Here is an 18,033-nt window from a genome sequence, read left to right on the forward strand (position 1 = left end):
TATTCTAGGTACCTGATATAAGTGTAATCATATAGTATCTGTCCTTTTTATCTGGCCTATTTCACTTAGCATAATGTTTTCAAGGTTCATCTATGTTGTAGCATGTACCAGAATCTCCTTCCTTTTGCTGGCTGAATAATATTCCATTGTGTGTATATAGCACACTTCATTTATCTACTCATTTGTTCATGGACATTTGCGTTTTCCACCTTTTGGCCATTGGGAATAATGGCCATTAGTGTAAAAGTATCTGAGTCCTGCTTCTAATTCCTCTCAGTATATATCTAGAAGTGAAGTTCATGAGTCATATGGTAATTCTATGCGTAGGATTTTGAGGAGCTGCCAAACATTTCCGTAGTGGCTGCAATGTACAAAGGTTCCAATTTCTCTGCATCTTCACCAACACTTGATATTTTCCATTTATTGTTGTTTTTTTTTTTTTTGAGACAGAGTCTCACTCTGTTGCCCGGGCTAGAGTGAGTGCCGTGGCATCAGCCTAGCTCACAGCAACCTCAAACTCCTGGGCTCAAGTGATCCTCCTGTCTCAGCCTCCCGAGTAGCTGGGACTACAGGCATGCACCACCATGCCCGGCTAATTTTTTCTATATATATTTTTAGCTGTCCATATAATTTCTTTCTATTTTTAGTAGAGATGGGGTCTCGCTCTTGCTCAGGCTGGTCTCGAACTCCTGAGCTCAAACGATCCGCCCACCTCGGCCTCCCAGAGTGCTAGGATTACAGGCGTGAGCCACCGCGCCCGGCCTTATTGTTGTTTTTTTGATAATGGCCATCCTAAAAGAAGTTAAGTGATATCTCATTGAGGTTTTAATTTGCATTTACCTAATGACTAATTATGTTGAGCAACTTTTCATGTGCCGTTGTCCATTCATATATCTTATTAGGAAGAATGTACATTCAAATCCTTTGTTGTGGGCAGATTTAAAGATATGAAAAGGACATGAGGTAGCAAAAACAGTTTTACAGGACACATTTTCTGTCAATTTAGGGGCAATACGATGATTCTCAAAACTGAATATATTTAGATCAGTGAAGTTTCTTCTTAGAAACAAAAGTTGATGTCTAATTTGAATATCCAGTGAACTCTTCAGCCTACATTTGGAATGGAAACATTACAGAAGAACAAACATGTCAGAATGAGCATGTAGGAATGAGCATTGAAAGAGGAGGAGTTTTCCAGGTGGAGGAGAGGAGGAAGGGAATAATATGTGCACAGGTATATTGGTATGTCTACTAAATAAATGTGAAGCTAGAACAGGAAGAAGGGATCATGAGGCTTTAAGGCAGGCGAGGCCCTTGTGCAGAGTCTAATATCACATATTGAAGAGCTTTGGAATTTATCTTTTGGGAAGTAGTAACTTATTGGACGTGAGCAGTGTGATTAGACTTGAAAAGGGACCCCAAGTGGGTTGGAGGATGGTTGGGAAGGGTGAAGAGCCCGAAAGTGGAAAGAATAGTTAAGATGCTCTTGGAAGAGCCTAAATAAGAGATGGAGACCTGGACTATAGTAGTAGTGGGGGGGGAGGGATGGAAAAAATGGAATGATTTGAGAAGTTTTCAGGAGGTAAAAATAGACTCAACAGGACTTGAGTGGCAACTCTTCGACACTGGGGAGGTGGGGGAGATGAGGGAGCAGAAATAGAAGATGGCTCCAGGGTTTTTGAGCTGGTTGACTAAATGCACGATACAAGGACACTGGGTTACATATGTGGGCAAGTTGCCGTTTAGCAGCGGTTTCCAAAGGCCTGACCCTGGACTGATGGCTAATTATCAACTCATTTCCAGTGCTTTTAAAAAATAGATTCCCTGGTCCCACCCTGGAGTTTGATTGCACAAGTCTGAGATGGCGTCCAAGTATTACCATTTTAATTTTTAAATTTTTCTCCAAATTTTCATTTTAAATAGTTTCAAACCTACAGAAAAGTTGAAAGAATATAGTGTAATGATTACCCTTCACTTAGAATCTGCATTACTTGGTAACACTTTGCCACATTTCCTGTCTTCTTCCTGTCTCTCCATCCACATCTCTCTCCTCCCTCCCTTCTTCCACCCCCTCCATTTTATTAGCTGAACCATTTGAAGGCAGATGCACACACCACAGAATTTCATCCTTAAATACATCGGCATATATCACCTGAGAAAAAGGACATTCTCCTACAAAATTACAATTCCCTTAAGTTCAAGAAATTTAACAATAATTTAAATTTAACAATAATTTCCTATCTCCTAAGATACAGTCCTAATCTAAATTTCTCCTGCATCCTAAAAATGTCTTTTATAAGCTTTTGTCCAATCCAAGATCCAGGGCAAGTTTATACTTTGCTTTTGGCTGTCTCTTTGTTTCTCTTTCTCTCTCTCTCTCTCTCTCTCTCTCTTTTTTTCCCTAGAGACAGGGTATTGCTCTGTCACCCAGGGCAATCCTCCTGCCTCAGCTTCCCAAGTAGCTGGGACTAAAGGTACATGCCACCACACCCAGTTAATTTTTTACTTTTTATTTTTTTGTAGAGATGAGATCTGACTATGTTGCCCAGGCTTGTCTTGAACTCCTGGCATCAAGCTATCCTCTTGCCTCATCCTCCCAAAGTGCTGGGATTACAGGCATGAGCTACCATGCCTGGTTTTTAGTATATTTAATGTAGAACAACTCTATTTTCCTTTTGTTTTGATTTTTTCTTTGTTGGTTTTTGAGACAGGATCTCGTTCTGTTGCCCAGGCTAGAGTGCAGTGGCATGATCATAGTTAAATGCAACTTCAAACTCCTGGGCTTAAGTGAATCTCCAATCTCAGCCTTCTGAGTAGTTAAGACTACAAGCATGTGCCCATTCCTGGCTAATTTTTTTTAATTTTTGCAGAGATGGGGTCTCACTATGTTGCCCCAGCTGGTCTCAAGCTCCTGGCCCCAAACTATCCTCCCACCTCAGCCTCCCAAAATGCTACAAGTACAGGCATGAGCTACCATATCCAGTGTCTAGTTTTCCTTATATAGATCTTGTACAAATTTTGTTAGATTTATACCTAAGTATTTCATTTTGGGGAGTGGTAATATAAATGGTATTATGTGTTTAATTTCAAATTCCACTTGTTTGATGCTGGCATATAATATTCTTTTTGTATATTAATCTTATATTTTATTAATACAATCTTGCTATAATTGTTTATTGGTTCCAGGAGTCTTTTGGTCAATTCATTTAGATTTTCCACAAAGGTGATCATGTCATCTACAAAGACAGTTTTATTTCTTCCTTCCTAATCTGTATACTTTTTAGTTCCTTTTCTTGTTTTATTGCATTAGCTAGGACTTTAAGTATGATGTTGAAAAGTAGTAGTGAGAGGGGACATCTTTGCCTTGTTCCTGATCTTAGTGGGAAAGCTTCTAATTATTCACCATAAAGTATGATGCTTAGCTTTAGGTTATTTGTAGATATTCTTTATTAAGTTAAAGAAGTTCCCCTCTATTCCTAGTTTACTGGGAGTTTTTATCACTAGGGGTGTTGGATTTTGTCAAATTCCTTTTCTACATCTATTGATATAATTGTGTTATTTTTTTTCTTTAGCCTAATTATGTTATGGATTTCATTAATTGATTTTTCATATATTGAACCAGGCTTGCATACCTGGGATAAATCCCACTTGGTCACAGTATATAATTCTTTTATACATTGTTGGTTCAATCTGCTAGTGTTTTTTTAAGGATTTTTGCATCTATGTTTATGAGAGATACTGGTCTATAGTTTCCTTTTCTTGTAATGTCTTGTCTGGGTTTAGTATTAGAGTAATGCTGACCCCTTGCCAGGAATTAGCTACTCTCCCAGCAAAACAGGTCCCAAGGCAGGATCATCGCAAGAGATTTGGAAATAATAGAAATAGAAAAATAATATAGATGGATAAATAGCTGAGATGGAGACAAAGTGCAATTTAAAGTGATGGGAGAGTCAGGGGTCCTCCAGCATTTCCGTGAGCTGTGAGGCCCTGAGTGAAATCCCACATCAGTATTTATTGTTACAGCAAATAGTTGTCCTTTGTTAAAGAATTATGTGTACAGTTCATTCTCAGAGGTTTCCAGGGGAACCTCACCTAATTCTGTCTACAAGAATAGACAGTTACAAAATTTTTCTAAGATAACCATGTTAAGCCCTAAGTTAGAAACAGACCTAGCTGAGCATACAAATTAAAGATAAAATGTATAAAGTGAGAACACTGAGTCTGTGTACTACTCTAATCTACTTCTTCTAAATACACAGATACGTGGTCAGGAGTGAAGCAGGAATAGCCTTGAAGTTTAGGATAGTTCCAGCTGCATGTTATCTGCTGGGCAGGCATTTTAATCAGCTTCTCTGCCAAGGACCCAAACTGAGCTTCTGCCTTGCAAAAAAATCTCAAGGTGATGGCCAGCAGCAAAGAAACGCTGCTTTGCAAACATCATCTGACAATGCCTCCATTGTTGGAAGCAGCTTCTGTTCTGTGAACTAACACGTCTGCAGATTCCTTCAAGGCAAAGCCCTGCAAAAAAGCCCTCCTGAAACCTTTCACATCTCTTAGCCTATTTTCCCAACAACCCCTTAGAATGAGTTAGGAAGTATTCCTTGTGCTTCTAGCTTTTGAAAGAGATTGTAGAAAATTGGTATAATTTCTTCCTTAAATGTGTGGTAGAATTCACCAATGAACCCATCTGGGCCTGGTGCTTTCTGTTTTGGAAGGTTATTAATTATTGATTCAATTTCTTTAATAGATACAGGTCTATTCAAATTGTCTATTTCTTCTTGTGTGTTTTGGCAGATTGTGTCTTTCAAGGATTTAGTCCACTTCATCTAGGTTATTAATTTGTGGGCATAAAGTTGTTCACAGTATTCCTTTTAGTGTCCATGAGATCTGTAGTTATGTCCCTTCTTTCATTTCTGATATTAGTAATTTGTGTCTGTTCTCTTTTTTTCTTAGTCCTGGCTAGAGATTTATTGATTTTATTTATCTTTTTAAAGAACCAGCTTTTGGTTTTATTGCTTGTCTATTGAATTCCTGTTTTCACATTCATTGATTTCTGTTCTAATTTTTATTTATTTTCTCCAGATTACTTTGCATTTAATTTGCTTCTCTTTTTCTAGTTTCCTAAGGTGGAAGCTTAGATTATTGATTTTAGATGTTTCTTCTTTTCTAGTGTATGCATTCAATGCTATAAATTTCCCTCTAAGTATTGCTTTCACTGCACCCCACAAGTTTTGATAAGTTATATTTTTATTTTCATTTACTTCAAATATTTTAAAATTCCTCTTCAGATTTCTTCCTTGATTTATGTGTTACTTAGAAGTGTGTTATTTACTCTCCATGCATTTGGGAATTTTCCAGTTATCTTTCTGTTATTGATTCTTAGTTTAATTCTATTGTGTATGCTTTCTGTTCTTTTAAATTTGTTAAAATGTATTTTATCACCCAGGATGTAGTATATCTTGGTGAATGTTCCATGTGAGCTTGAGAAGAATGTGTACTCTGCTGTTGTTAGATGAAATAGTCTATAGATGTCAATGGAATATAGACCCATGGTGGTGTTGAGTTCAGTTATGTCCTTACTAATTTTTTTGCCTGCTAGATCTGTCCATTTCTGTCAGAGAGGTGTTGATGTCTTCAACTATAATAGTGGATTCATCTATTTCTCCTTGCAGTTCTATTAGTTTTTCCTCAGGTATTTTGATGCTCTGTTATTAGGCACATACATGTTAAGGATTGCTATGTCTTCTTAGAAAATTGAGTCCTTTATCATCATGTAATGGTCCTCTTTGTCATGGATAACTCTCCTTGTTTTGAAAACTGTTCTGTTTGAAATTATTATAGCTGCTCCCATTTTCCTAGTGTTAGCATGGTGTATTTTTCTCCATCCATTTACTTTTAGTCTCGATGTTTCTTTATATTTAAAGTAAGTTTCTTATATACAACATAAAGTTGAGTCACATTTTTGATTCACTGTGACATGGTATATTTAGACCATTAACATTCCAAGTGATTGTTGATACAGTTAGGTTAATATCTACCATTATTTGTTACTGTTTTCTATTTGTTGTCCTTGTTCTTTGTTCCTATTTTTATCTTCTCTTTTTCTGCCTCTCGTGGTTTTATTTGAACATTTTAGATCATTCCACTTTCTCTCCTTAGTATGTCTGTTATACTTTTTAAACTATTTTTAGTGGTTGCCCTAGAGTTTGCCATATACATTTGGTGAACCCAAGTCTACTTTCAAATAACATTATACTGCTTCACAGGGAGTAAGAGTATCTTATAATAATAAAATAATCTTAATTCCTCTCCCCCATCCCTTGTATCACTGTTATTATTCATTTCATTTATATGTAAGGATACATAAGAATATATATATGTATGATATATACATAAATGTACATAATTGACTACATTGTTGCTATTATTATTTTGAACAAACTCTTATGTTAGATCAATGAATAAAAAAATAAAATTTTTAATTTTACCTTTACTTATTGCTTCTTCAATGGTCTGGCTTTCTTTATTAGACATGAGCATTTGACCTATATCATTTTTCTTCTCTCTAAAGAACTTCTTTTGGCCGGGCGTGGTGGCTCACGCCTGTAATCCTAGCACTCTGGGAGGCCGAGGCGGGTGGATCGCTCGAGGTCAGGAGTTTGAGACCAGCCTGAGCAAGAGTGAGACCCCGTCTCTACTAAAAATAGAAAGAAATTATATGGACAACTAAAATATATATATACAAAAAATGAGCCGGGCATGGTGGCACATGCCTGTAGTCCCAGCTACTCGGGAGGCTGAGGCAGGAGGATCGCTTAAGCCCAGGAGTTTGAGGTTGCTGTGAGCTAGACTGACGCCACGGCACTCACTCTAGCCCGGGCAACAGAGTGAGACTCTGTCTCAAAAAAAAAAAAAAAAATAAAGAACTTCTTTTAACATTTCTTACAAGGCAGATGTACTGACAACAAATTCCCTCAATTTTTGTTTGTCTGAGAAAGTCTTTATATCTCCTTCACTTTTGAAGGATAATTCCATGGGGTACAGAATTCTAGGTTTGTGGCTTTTTCCCCTCTCAACAGTTTAAGAATTTCACACCACTCTTTGTTTGCTTGGTTTCTGAGGAGGAGTTGAATGTAATTCTTATCTTTGCTCCTCTATAGGTAAGATTCCCTGCTCCCCACCAGCTTCTTTTAGGATTTTTTCCTTTATCTTTGATATTCTGCAGTTTGAAAGCCTAGGTGTACTTTCCTGGCATTTATCCTGCTTGATGTTCTCTGAGCTCCATGAATGTGGTTTGGTGTCTCGCATTAATTTGGGGAAATTCTCAGTCATTATTACTTCAAGTGTTTCTTTTGTTCTTTTCTCCTTTTTCTCCTTTTGTTATTCCCATTACACATATGTTACACCTTTGTAGTTGTCCCATAGTACTCGGATATTGTTTTGCTTTTTTCGGTCTTTTTTCTCTTTGCTTTCCAGCTTTGAAGGTTTCTATTGAGATTCTTCAAGTTCAGAGAGTCTTTCTTCAGCTATATCCAGTCTGCTGATGAGTCCATCAAAGGCATCCTTCACTTCTGTTACACTGTTTTTGACCTCTAGCATTTCTTTTTGGTTCATTGTTAGGATTTCCATGTCTCTGCTTACAATGGCCACCTGTTCTTACGTGCTGTCTACTTTATCCATTAGAGTCCTTAGCATGTTAATCAGTTGTAAATGATCATATCCCTGCCCTGTCTGGTTCTGATACTTACTTTGTCTCTTCAAACTGTGTTTTTTGCCTTTAGTATGCTTTGTAATTTTTTCTTGATAGCTAGACCTCCTTTTACTGGGTAAAAGGAACTGCTGTAAATAGGCCTTAATGTGGTGGTAAGGTGAGTGGGGAGGGGAAGCATTCTGTAGTCCTATGATTAGGTCTCAGTCTTTTAATGAGCCAATGAGTCTAGCCTGTGAATTTCACAAGTGCTTCTCAATCCTTCCACCCCACCTTGGTGAGACATGATGATTAGAGTGGGCTGGAGCTGGGTGTTTCCCTTCCCCCAGGTCAGCTGGGCTCTGATAAAACCCCAGCAGGTTGGGCTCTGGTTAACTAGTTTCTCCTGAGGGCAGACTTCATTAAGGAGAGAGGAGTGCTCTGGGATATTTCAAAATGGTTCCTGTTCCTTTCTTCTTGCCAGAAGCATGAAGGCGTTTTTCTCTGATATTTACTGTCATAACCTGACTAGGCCCCTGGAGGTAAAACATACAAAATTGTGGGCTCTCTGTGACTAGGTCCTCTGCAGTTTTTAACTCTCGGACTTGTCCACACTGAGCCTCCAGTAATTCATCAGTTACAGTTCTGGTTTTCCTGCCTACACTGATTCCCTTAGAGGTTTCTGCTCAGCAGTTCCTATTCTGGTAAGTTGTGATTCTCTGTATTTGTCTGTCTCTCTAATTTGGGGGACCATGGTTTGTCCTGTGACCTCACTTCTCTTCCACATGCGAGAGCTGTTGATTTTTCAGTTCAGCTTTTTACTTGTGGTTAGGACAGAACAGCGACCTCCAAGTTCCTTACATGTGGAACTGGAAGCCGAAGTCTCTCATTGTTTTTGGTGTTCAAATTGTTCAAAATTGGCCAGTGGGAGCCCCTTCAAACCAGCTCCTGTGACCTCATGAATTTATTAAAGATATTTGCGTAAAATTTATCCTTTTTAGGTGTACAGTCCTATTAATTTTGATAAATGCATGCAGTCGTGTACCCATTACAACCAACATAGAGACTGTTTCCGTCACCCCAGAAATTTCTCTTATGCTCCTTTATAATCACTCCCCTCCATCACCCTAAGCCCCTGGAAATTGCTGGTCTGATTTTCATCCCCATAGTTTTGTCTTTTCCAGAATGTCCTATGTGATACTACATGAAGCCTTTTGGTTTTGGCTTCTTTCACTTAGCACAATACTTTTGAGATTAACTCATGTTGTTGCATGTATTAGTTCTTTCCTTTTTATTGCTATGTATTATGCCTTTTTATGAATGTACCATAATTCATCCATCCAGCAGTTGGTGGACATTTGGGTAGTTTCCAGTTTTGGCAGTTATGAACACAGCTTCTGTAAACTAACATACAGGTTTTTATGTGGACACGATTCTTTGTTTCTTTTGGGATGATACCTAGGTATGGACTTGCTGGGCCATATGCTATTCCCTTAGCTTTTGTGAGCAAGGTTTCCTGCTTTCTGGCACAAGAATATCTCAGGCTCACCTGCTAATTCCCTGCCTCATACCTAAATCAACCATTTTCCCAAAACAAACATAATTTAAAAAAAAAATAATTTAAAATCTCTTTATTCTGATATGAGCCTAGATTTGGGAACTTCTGATCTACATAACAGTACAGAATATGAAAGATTTTCACAAAGTTTTCTTATTAAAACTTTATATTAAAACCTCAGACCTTGGCCGGGCGCGGTGGCTCACGCCTGTAATCCTAGCACTCTGGGAGGCCGAGGTGGGCGGATCGTTTGAGCTCAGGAGTTCGAGACCAGCCTGAGCAAGAGCGAGACCCCACCTCTACTAAAAATAGAAAGAAATTATATGGACAGCTAAAAATATATATAGAAAAAATTAGCCGGGCATGGTGGCGCATGCCTGTAGTCCCAGCTACTCGGGAGGCTGAGACAGGAGGATCGCTTGAGCTCAGGAGTTTGAGGTTGCTGTGAGCTAGGCTGACGCCACGGCACTCACTCTAGCCTGGGCAACAGGGTGAGACTCTGTCTCAGAAAAAAAAAAAAAAAAAAAAAAAAAAACAAAACCTCAGACCTTGAAAGCAGGACATTGTCAAGACATGTGCTAAAATCAAGATAATAAGGAAAAGCCAGGCCAACTTGATTAGCATGAATAGCCTCAGCTGGGACACAGTCCTCAGGAGGTTAGCAATAGGCTTTCCACTCCCCCCATCCGACCTTGCTCATCCCTTTCTTTTTCTCCCCCCACTAGATCTTTAGCTAGATCTCACTCCCTGACTCAAACTCCTGGCCCACTCCAGCCTCGGTTTTGGTGAGGCTTATGGATGTGGTGTTTGTAAATATATTTAGATATGAAAAAAGTAATTTGTCTACAGGTCTGTGCCAAATAATCTTTCCAAGAAATTACTTTTAACTGTACTTGGAATTTGCCAAAGTATGTAGACTTCATTCATAAGTGGTTCACAAGCTTGCTTTGTATTTCACACGCTTATTATTTCCCCAGGTTCGACATTCAGGGTACGATGAAAAGGAAGCTGAGAACACATATTCATTACCCACTCACTAACTTGGACCTCACTCCTTACATTTGTCCAATTTTCCGGAAACATCCTAAATACAACCTATGTGCAGTGGTGGTGAGTAAAATACTAAACTATTTAAAGTAACACAATTTTAAAGAAAACTCTAGAATTATCTGCTTGAATTCCTACTCTTTTTATCTCTCCCTGACTTCTATACCTTACTTTAAAAAACAGAATATAGAGCCTAGAAATGTCCTGCTTTGACCTAGAACAGTAGAGCAGTGAAAAAATAAAATGTCCTGTTCACTGCTTCCTCCCATTCCCCCCACTCAGCGGCTATTTCAGAGCTAGGGACATTTGCAAGTTGTGCTCCTAGAGGCAGCAAAGGAAGTTGGTTCTAATAGCTTTATGTTGAATCATCATGAACCACTCTGTGGCCAAAGCCCCAAAGCACTAGTTATAGACGTCACAGTTGCAAGATTCAATGCATGTGTGCAGCCAGTCCTAGAAAAACTCTGGAAGTCCCTTTGGCTCTAAGTCAACTGTGATCAATGAGGATTCCCTGAACGAAAAAAGTGTGGCTTATAATTCAAACCAAATCACCAGAACTTCTCATATCAACCAACCCCAAGTAGCATGACATTCTCTAGGTTTCTGCTCTGGATCGTGGTGTGAAAGATCTGTTTCAGAATACACTCAGATTTCAGGTCGTGCCTGGAGGTCCAGTTGTGCTATGTCAGAAGGATGAGGCTCCCACCAGAGCCCACTATGATTCGCCAGGGTCCTCTGACCTACTGAAGTCTAATTTGCCTGTTCAGCTTATTGTCGAATGAATATATTCTAAAATGTTAATCCCACTGGCCTTCCTCATTAACATCTCTCAGAACTGTACCTCCAAACATTTAAAAATGATCACTTTTCTAGTTTTTCTTTTCACTTCAAGCCGCCTCCTTTCCAACTTATCCTGCTCCAAAATATGGTTTTTCTTCTCTCACTCCCCTACTTGGGAATTTAGAGTGGCATTCTCTTCTCTGTCATTTCAAATATAGCTCTTACATGGATTCCAAAATAGGACAAGAACTGTCTCCCCTATATTTTATTCTTTTAATTTCTCATTGTAGGTGTTTCTGCTTTAAGAAAATCCAAATAGGCCAGGTGCGGTGGCTCACGCACGCCTAGCACTCTGACAGGCCGAGGTGGGAGGATGGCTTGAGCTCAGGAGTTTAGAGACCAGCCTGAGCAAGAGCGAGACCGCGTCTCTACTATAAATAGAAAGAAATTAGCCAAACAACTAAAAATAGAAAAAATTAGCCGGGTATGGTGGCGCATGCCTGTAGTCCCAGCTACTCGGGAGGCTGAGGCAGGAGGATCGCTTAAGCCTGGGAGTTTGAGGTTGCTGTGAGCTAGGTTGATGCTACGGCACTCTAGCCCGGGCAAGAGAGTGAGACTCTGTCTCAAAAAAAAAAAGAAAGAAAGAAAAGAAAAGAAAATCCAAATAACAAAAAGCTGAATTTATATGAAAAAATGTAATTATCTGCATTAGGGAAAGATATATATTTATATAAAAAGAGTCACCCAAGCCTTCTATAAATTGTTAGTCCTTTTAGTAATTAAATAATTATGAGTTAATTGAGGGGCCAGAAGTTGGTTTTGAAAGAGAAATATATTTAGAATTGACTGCAAATTGATGATTCATCAGAGATAAGAACTAAGCATCTTTGAAATCATGGCCTATGACAACAGGAAAACAACCATCTAGAGCTTTGCTACTCTAGGTGAGGTCCGAGGAGAGCTGTAGCTTTGGTACCATCTCTTAGAAATAAAGGTTCTCAGATCCCAACCCAGACTTGCTGACTTAGAATATGCATTTTAGCAAGATCCCTGTGTGATTTGTGTGCATACTGAAGTTTGAGAAGCGTACATCTAGACTAAAAGGGAAGGATACCTCTGCAACATCCTTAAGAGATTTATCCAGCCTTTGCATGAGCCCTTCAAGAGTTTACTGCTTTTCAAGGCAGACACTTTATCTGCCAGATAGTTTGTTAGATTTATTTTACACACACTTATATAGTGCTTGCTATGTAACAGGCACTGTTCTAAGCACTTTACAAAAAATCAACAATTTAATCCTTATTATAGCCCCATGAGGCGGGCACTATTATTATCCCCATTTTACAGAATGGAAACAGACGCAGAGAAGTTAAGTAATTTGTCCCAAATTATACTGCCTACGAAGAGCAAAGCCAAGATCTAAACCCAGGCAGACAGGCTCCAAACCGTGCTGCTTACAATTGCTACATTAATGCTGCCTCTGATTGTTAAACACGTCTCTGTAATACTGAACCCAAATCTACCTTCCTCTTTGTCATTTCTTCCTGTTTGTCTCAATTCTGCCCTCAAAGCAGTAACAGCAATATATATGTGGCTTACAGCTAAATGCCTGTACGTATATATTAGCAAAGCAGAACACACTTTTTTCTTATACATGATGTTCCTTCAAATATTTGAAAATAGCAATCACACACTAACAATATTTAGTTGCTTCAACCTTCCTCAAATTAATTGGTTTCTAGAAAGACTGTTTAAACATTATAAATATTCCAGGCACAGAAAATTGAATAGAGTAAGTATTCACATTGCTCTTAACCTATGTTAAGGAATAAAATATTGCAGGATAAAATCAAAGCCCCCTGTGTATCTTTAATGATCCTGCTCCCCTCAACTCCCTGGTGTAACCATTACCCTGAATTAGGTGTGTATTATTCCTGTATATTCTTTTCCATAGTGTATCTGCATCTATACCTAGTGGCAGTATTATTTTACATGTGTTACATATCTGGCATATATCCTTCTTTAAATGCTTTTTTTCCCTCAATGATATTAATCCATGTTGATATAGTAGCCTTTTAAAAATATTTTTAATTGACATATCATAACTATATACATTAATGAGCTACAATGTGATGTTTTGCTATATGTATACAATGTGGAATGACTAAATCAAGCCAACATATCCATTAATTCATCTACTAATAATTTTTTGTGGTAAGGCATTTGAAATTTATTCTTAGCTATTTTGAAATATATAATTCATTTCATTGACTATAGTCACTCTCCTGTGTAATAGATTTCAAAAACTTATTCCTCCTGTCTAACAGAATCTTTGTATCCTTTGACCAACAACTCTTCATTCCTCGCTCCTCACCCCAACCTCTGGTAACCACTATTCTCTCTTCAATGAGGTCGACTACAGTATTTGTCTTTCTGTGCCTGGTTTATTTCACTTAGCATAGTATCCTCCAGGTTCATCCATGTTGTCACAAATGACAGAATTTCCTTCTTTTTAAAGGCTGAATGGTATTCCATTGTGTACATATACCACATTTTCTTTATCCATTTATCCATTGATGGACACTTAGGTTGATTCCATATCTTGGCAATTGTGACTAATGCTACAGTGAACATGGGAGTGTGGATACCCCTTCAACATATTTATTCAATTCCTTTGGTTATATACACAAAAGTAGGATTGCTGGATCATATGGAGCTCTATTTTTAGTTTTTTGAGGAAACTCCATACCATTTTCCTTAATGGCTGTACTAATTTACATTCCCACCAACAGTGTACAAGGGTTCCTTTTCTCCACATCCTGGCCAACACTTATCTTTCATCTTTATGATAATTGCCATTCTTGAAGGTATGAGGTGGTATCTCATTGTGGTTTCAATTTCCGTTTCCCTAATATTACATGGTGTTGAGCATTTGTTCACGAATCTGTTGGCCATTGTATGTCTTTTAAGAAATGTCTGTTCAAGTCCTTTGCCCATTTTTAAATCAGGTTATTTGTTTTCTTGTTATTGGGTTGTTTGAGTTCCTTATATTTTTTGGATATTAACCCTTTTATCAGATACATGGTTTGTAAATATATTATCCCATTCTGTGAGTTATCTCTTTACCTTATTTCATGTGCTGTACAGAAGCTTTTTAGCTTGAGGCAATCTTCTATTTTTGCTTTTGTTGCCTGTGCTTTTGTTACATATCAAAAAATTCATCGCCCAGATCAATGTTGTAGAGATTTTCTCCTGTGTTTTCTTCTAGTAGTTTTACAGTTTCATGTCTTATATTTGTCTTTAATTCATTTTGAGTTGATTTTTTTATATGATTTTTATATATAAGTATTCAATTTCAGTGCTCTGAATGTGGATATCCAATTTTCTCATTATCATTTATTGAAGAGATTCTCCTTTCTCTATTGTGTGTTCTTGGCACCTTTGTCAAAAATCATTTGACCGTAGATGCATGGTCCACTGGCTGCTATAGCTGGTTTTTTTTTTTTTTTTTTTTTTACCAGTGCCATGCTGTTCTTATTACAATTGCTTTATAATATATTTTGAAATTGGGGGTGCAATGCCTCCAGCTTTGTTCTTTTTGCTCTTTTTGATTTTACTTTGCTTTTGGCTATTCAGGGTCTTTTGTTATTCCATATGAATTTAAGGATTGTTTTTTTCTATTTCTGTGAAAACTTTCACTGGAATTTTGATAGTGATTGTATTGAATCTGTAGATCATTTTGGTGGGTATAGACATTTTAACAATATTCTTCCAATCCATAAACATGGGATATCTTTCCATTTATTTGTGTTTTCTTTAATTTATTTCATCAATGTTTTATAGTTTTCACTATCTTTCACCCCCTTGGTTAAATTTATACCTAGGTAGTTTTTGTTGGTGTTGCTATTGTTTTTTGTTTTGTTTTGTTTTGTTTTTCTGAGACAGAGTCTCACTCTGTTGCCCAGGCTAGAGTGCTGTGGCATTAGCCCAGCTCACAGCAACCTCAAACTCCTGGGCTCAAGCGATCCTCCTGCCTCAGCCTCCTGAGTAGGTGGAATTACAGGCATACGCCACCATGCCTGACTAATTTTTTCTACATATTTTTAGTTCAGCTAATTTCTTTCTATTTTTAGTAGAGATGGGGCCTCGCTCTTGCTCAGGCCGGTCTTGAACTCCTGAGCTCAAACAATCCTTTTGCCTCAGCCTCCCAGAGTGCTAGGATTACAGGTGTGAGCCACCACACCCAGCCCTTGATCCTCTTTCTTGTTATTGATCTATTCAGATTTTCTATTTCTTCATGATTCAGTCATGGTAGGTTGTATGTGCTTGGGAATTTGTTCATTTCTTCTAGATTATCCAATTTGTTGGTATATAATTGTCCCTAGTACTTTCTTATGGTGCTTTGTATCTGTGTTATCAGTTGTGATGTCTCCTCTTTCATTTCTGACTTTGAGTCTTCTTTTTTTTTTCTTAGCCTAGCTAAAGGTTTGTCAATTTTGCTTATCTTTTTAAAAGACCAATTCTTACTTTAATGGATTGTTCTTGTTGTTGTTGTTGTTGTTAGAGACAGAGTATTTCATTCTGTTGCTCAGGCTGGAGTCCAATGGCCTGATCATAGCTCACTGTAACCTTGAATTCCTGGGCTCAAGCAATCCTCCCACCTCAGCCTCCCGAGTAGCTAAAATCACAGGCACATGGCACTATGCCTGTATAATTTTTAATTTTTTTTGTAGAGAAAGGGTTCTTACCATGTTGTCCAGGCTGGCCTCAAACTCCTGGCTTCAAGCAATTCTCCCACCTTGGCCTTCCAAAGTGCTGGAATTACAGGAGTTAGCTGCCATGACTGGCCCATGATTATTTTTCTTCTATTGTTTTTCTAGTCTCTGTTTCATTTACTTCTGCTCTGACCTTTGTCATTTCCTTTCTTCTGCTAAGTTTGGGCTTCATTTTTTTGTTCTTTTTGTAGTTCTTTGAGGTGCAACATTAGATTATTTGAGATTTTTTTTGAATGACTGAAATTTAAAAACACTGGTACATAACTGTACATATTTATAGGGTATATGTGATATTTTGATACATGCATACAATGTGTGATGATCAAATCAGTATTTAGGATATCCATGACCTCAAACATTATCATTTATTTGAGTTGGGAACATTTCAAATCTTCTTTCCTAGCTATTTTGAAATATTCAAATAGGCCAGGCACGGTGGCTCATGCCTGTAATTCTTGCACTCTGGGAGGCCGAGGCAGGTGGATCGTTTGAGCTCAGGAGTTCGAGACCAGCCTGAGCAAGAGCAAGAACCCTGTCTCTACTAAAAATAGAAAAATTATCTGGACAACTAAAAAATATATAGAAAAAATTAGCTGGGCATGGTGGCGCAATGCCTGTAGTCACAGCTACTTGGGAGGCTGAGGCAGAAGGATCGCTTGAGCCCAGGAGTTTGAGGTTCCTGTGAGCTAAGCTGACGCCATGGCACTCTAGCCCAGGCAACAGAGTGAGACTATGTCTCAAAAAAAAAAAAAGAAAAAGAAATATTTAAATAATATACAATTATTGTTACCTATAGTCACCTGATTGTGCTGTTGAACACAATCCTTGCTCCTTCTATCTAACTGTATGTTTGTACTCATTAACCAACCTCTCTTTATCCTTCCCCCCAACCCTTCCCAGCTTCTGGTAACCATCGTTCTATTCTCTGCCTCCATGAGATCAACATTTTTAGCCCCTACATGAGTGAGAGTATGCAATATTTGTCTTTCTGTGCCTGTTTTATTTCACTTAACAGAATGACCTCCACTTCCATCCATGTTGCTGTAAATAACAGGAGTTCAATTCTTTTTTATGGCTGAATAGTATTTCATTATACACACACCCCCCCCCCACATTTTCTTTATCCATTTGTCCATTGATGGACTCTTAGGTTGATTCCATATCATGGCTGTTATGAATAGTGCTACAATAGGGGTGCAAAGATCCCTTTGGTATACTGATTTCCTTTCCTTTGGATAAGTATCTAGTGGTGGGGTTTCTGGATTGTATGGCAGTTATATCTTTAGTTTTTTGAGGAAACTCTGTGCTGTGTTCCATAATGGCTATACTAATTTTCATTCCCACCAACAGTGTATAAGAGTTCCCTTTTCTCCACATCCTTGCCATCATTTGTTAATTTTTGCCTGTTTGATAATAGCCATTCCAACTGGGGGTGAGGGATGATAGCTCATGGTGGTTTTCATTTGCATTTCCCTGATCATTAGTGATGTTGAACATTTTCTTATATGCCCATTAGCCATTTGTATGTCTTCTTTTGAGAAATGTCTGTTCATGTCTTTTGTCCACTTTTTAGTGGGAATATTATTGTTGCTGTTCAGTTGTTTGAGTTTCTTATCTGGATATTAGTCCCTTGTTGGATGAATAGTTTGCAAATATTTTCTTCCATTCTACAGGTTATCTTGTCACTCTGTGGATTGTTTCCTTTGCTGTGAAGAAGCTTTTTAGGTTAATATAATCCCATTTGTGTATTTTTGTTTTTGTTGCCTGTGTGTTTAAAGTCTTAGTCATAAAATCTTTGCCCAGGCCAATGTCCTGAAGTGTTTCCTCCATATTTTCTTCTAGTAATTTTATAGTTTGGGGTCATATGTTTAAGTATTTAATCCATTTTGAGTTGAATTTTGTATATGGTGAGAGAGAGGGGTGTGGTTTCATTCTTCTGCATATGGATATCCAGTTTTCTCAGCACCATTTATTGATGCATGTGTCCTTTCCCCACTCTATGTTCTCAGTATCTTTTTCAAAAATAAATTCACTATCAATATATGTATTTATTTCTGGGTTCTCTATTCTGTTCCATTGGTCTATGTGTCTGTTTTTATAGCAATACCATGCTGTTTTGGTTACTATAGATTTGCAGCATATTTTGAAGTCAGGTAGTGTGATGCCTTTCTTTTCTTATATAGGTG

General features: G+C 38.0%; 1 protein-coding gene across 1 annotated transcript in view; it reads left to right on the forward strand.

Annotated features, from left to right (window-relative positions):
• USP50 (ubiquitin specific peptidase 50) overlaps nucleotides 1-18,033 on the forward strand; it is a 45,899-nt gene that overhangs the window by 7,774 nt on the left and 20,092 nt on the right. Inside the window, exon 6 of the mRNA XM_069460029.1 lies at nucleotides 10,223-10,355. Coding sequence (XP_069316130.1) covers nucleotides 10,223-10,355 — 133 coding nt within the window. The remainder of the gene's footprint in view (nucleotides 1-10,222; nucleotides 10,356-18,033) is intronic.

Source organism: Eulemur rufifrons, chromosome 2, assembly GCF_041146395.1.
Source record: "Eulemur rufifrons isolate Redbay chromosome 2, OSU_ERuf_1, whole genome shotgun sequence".
In the NCBI taxonomy this organism is placed as follows: Eukaryota; Metazoa; Chordata; class Mammalia; order Primates; family Lemuridae; genus Eulemur; species Eulemur rufifrons.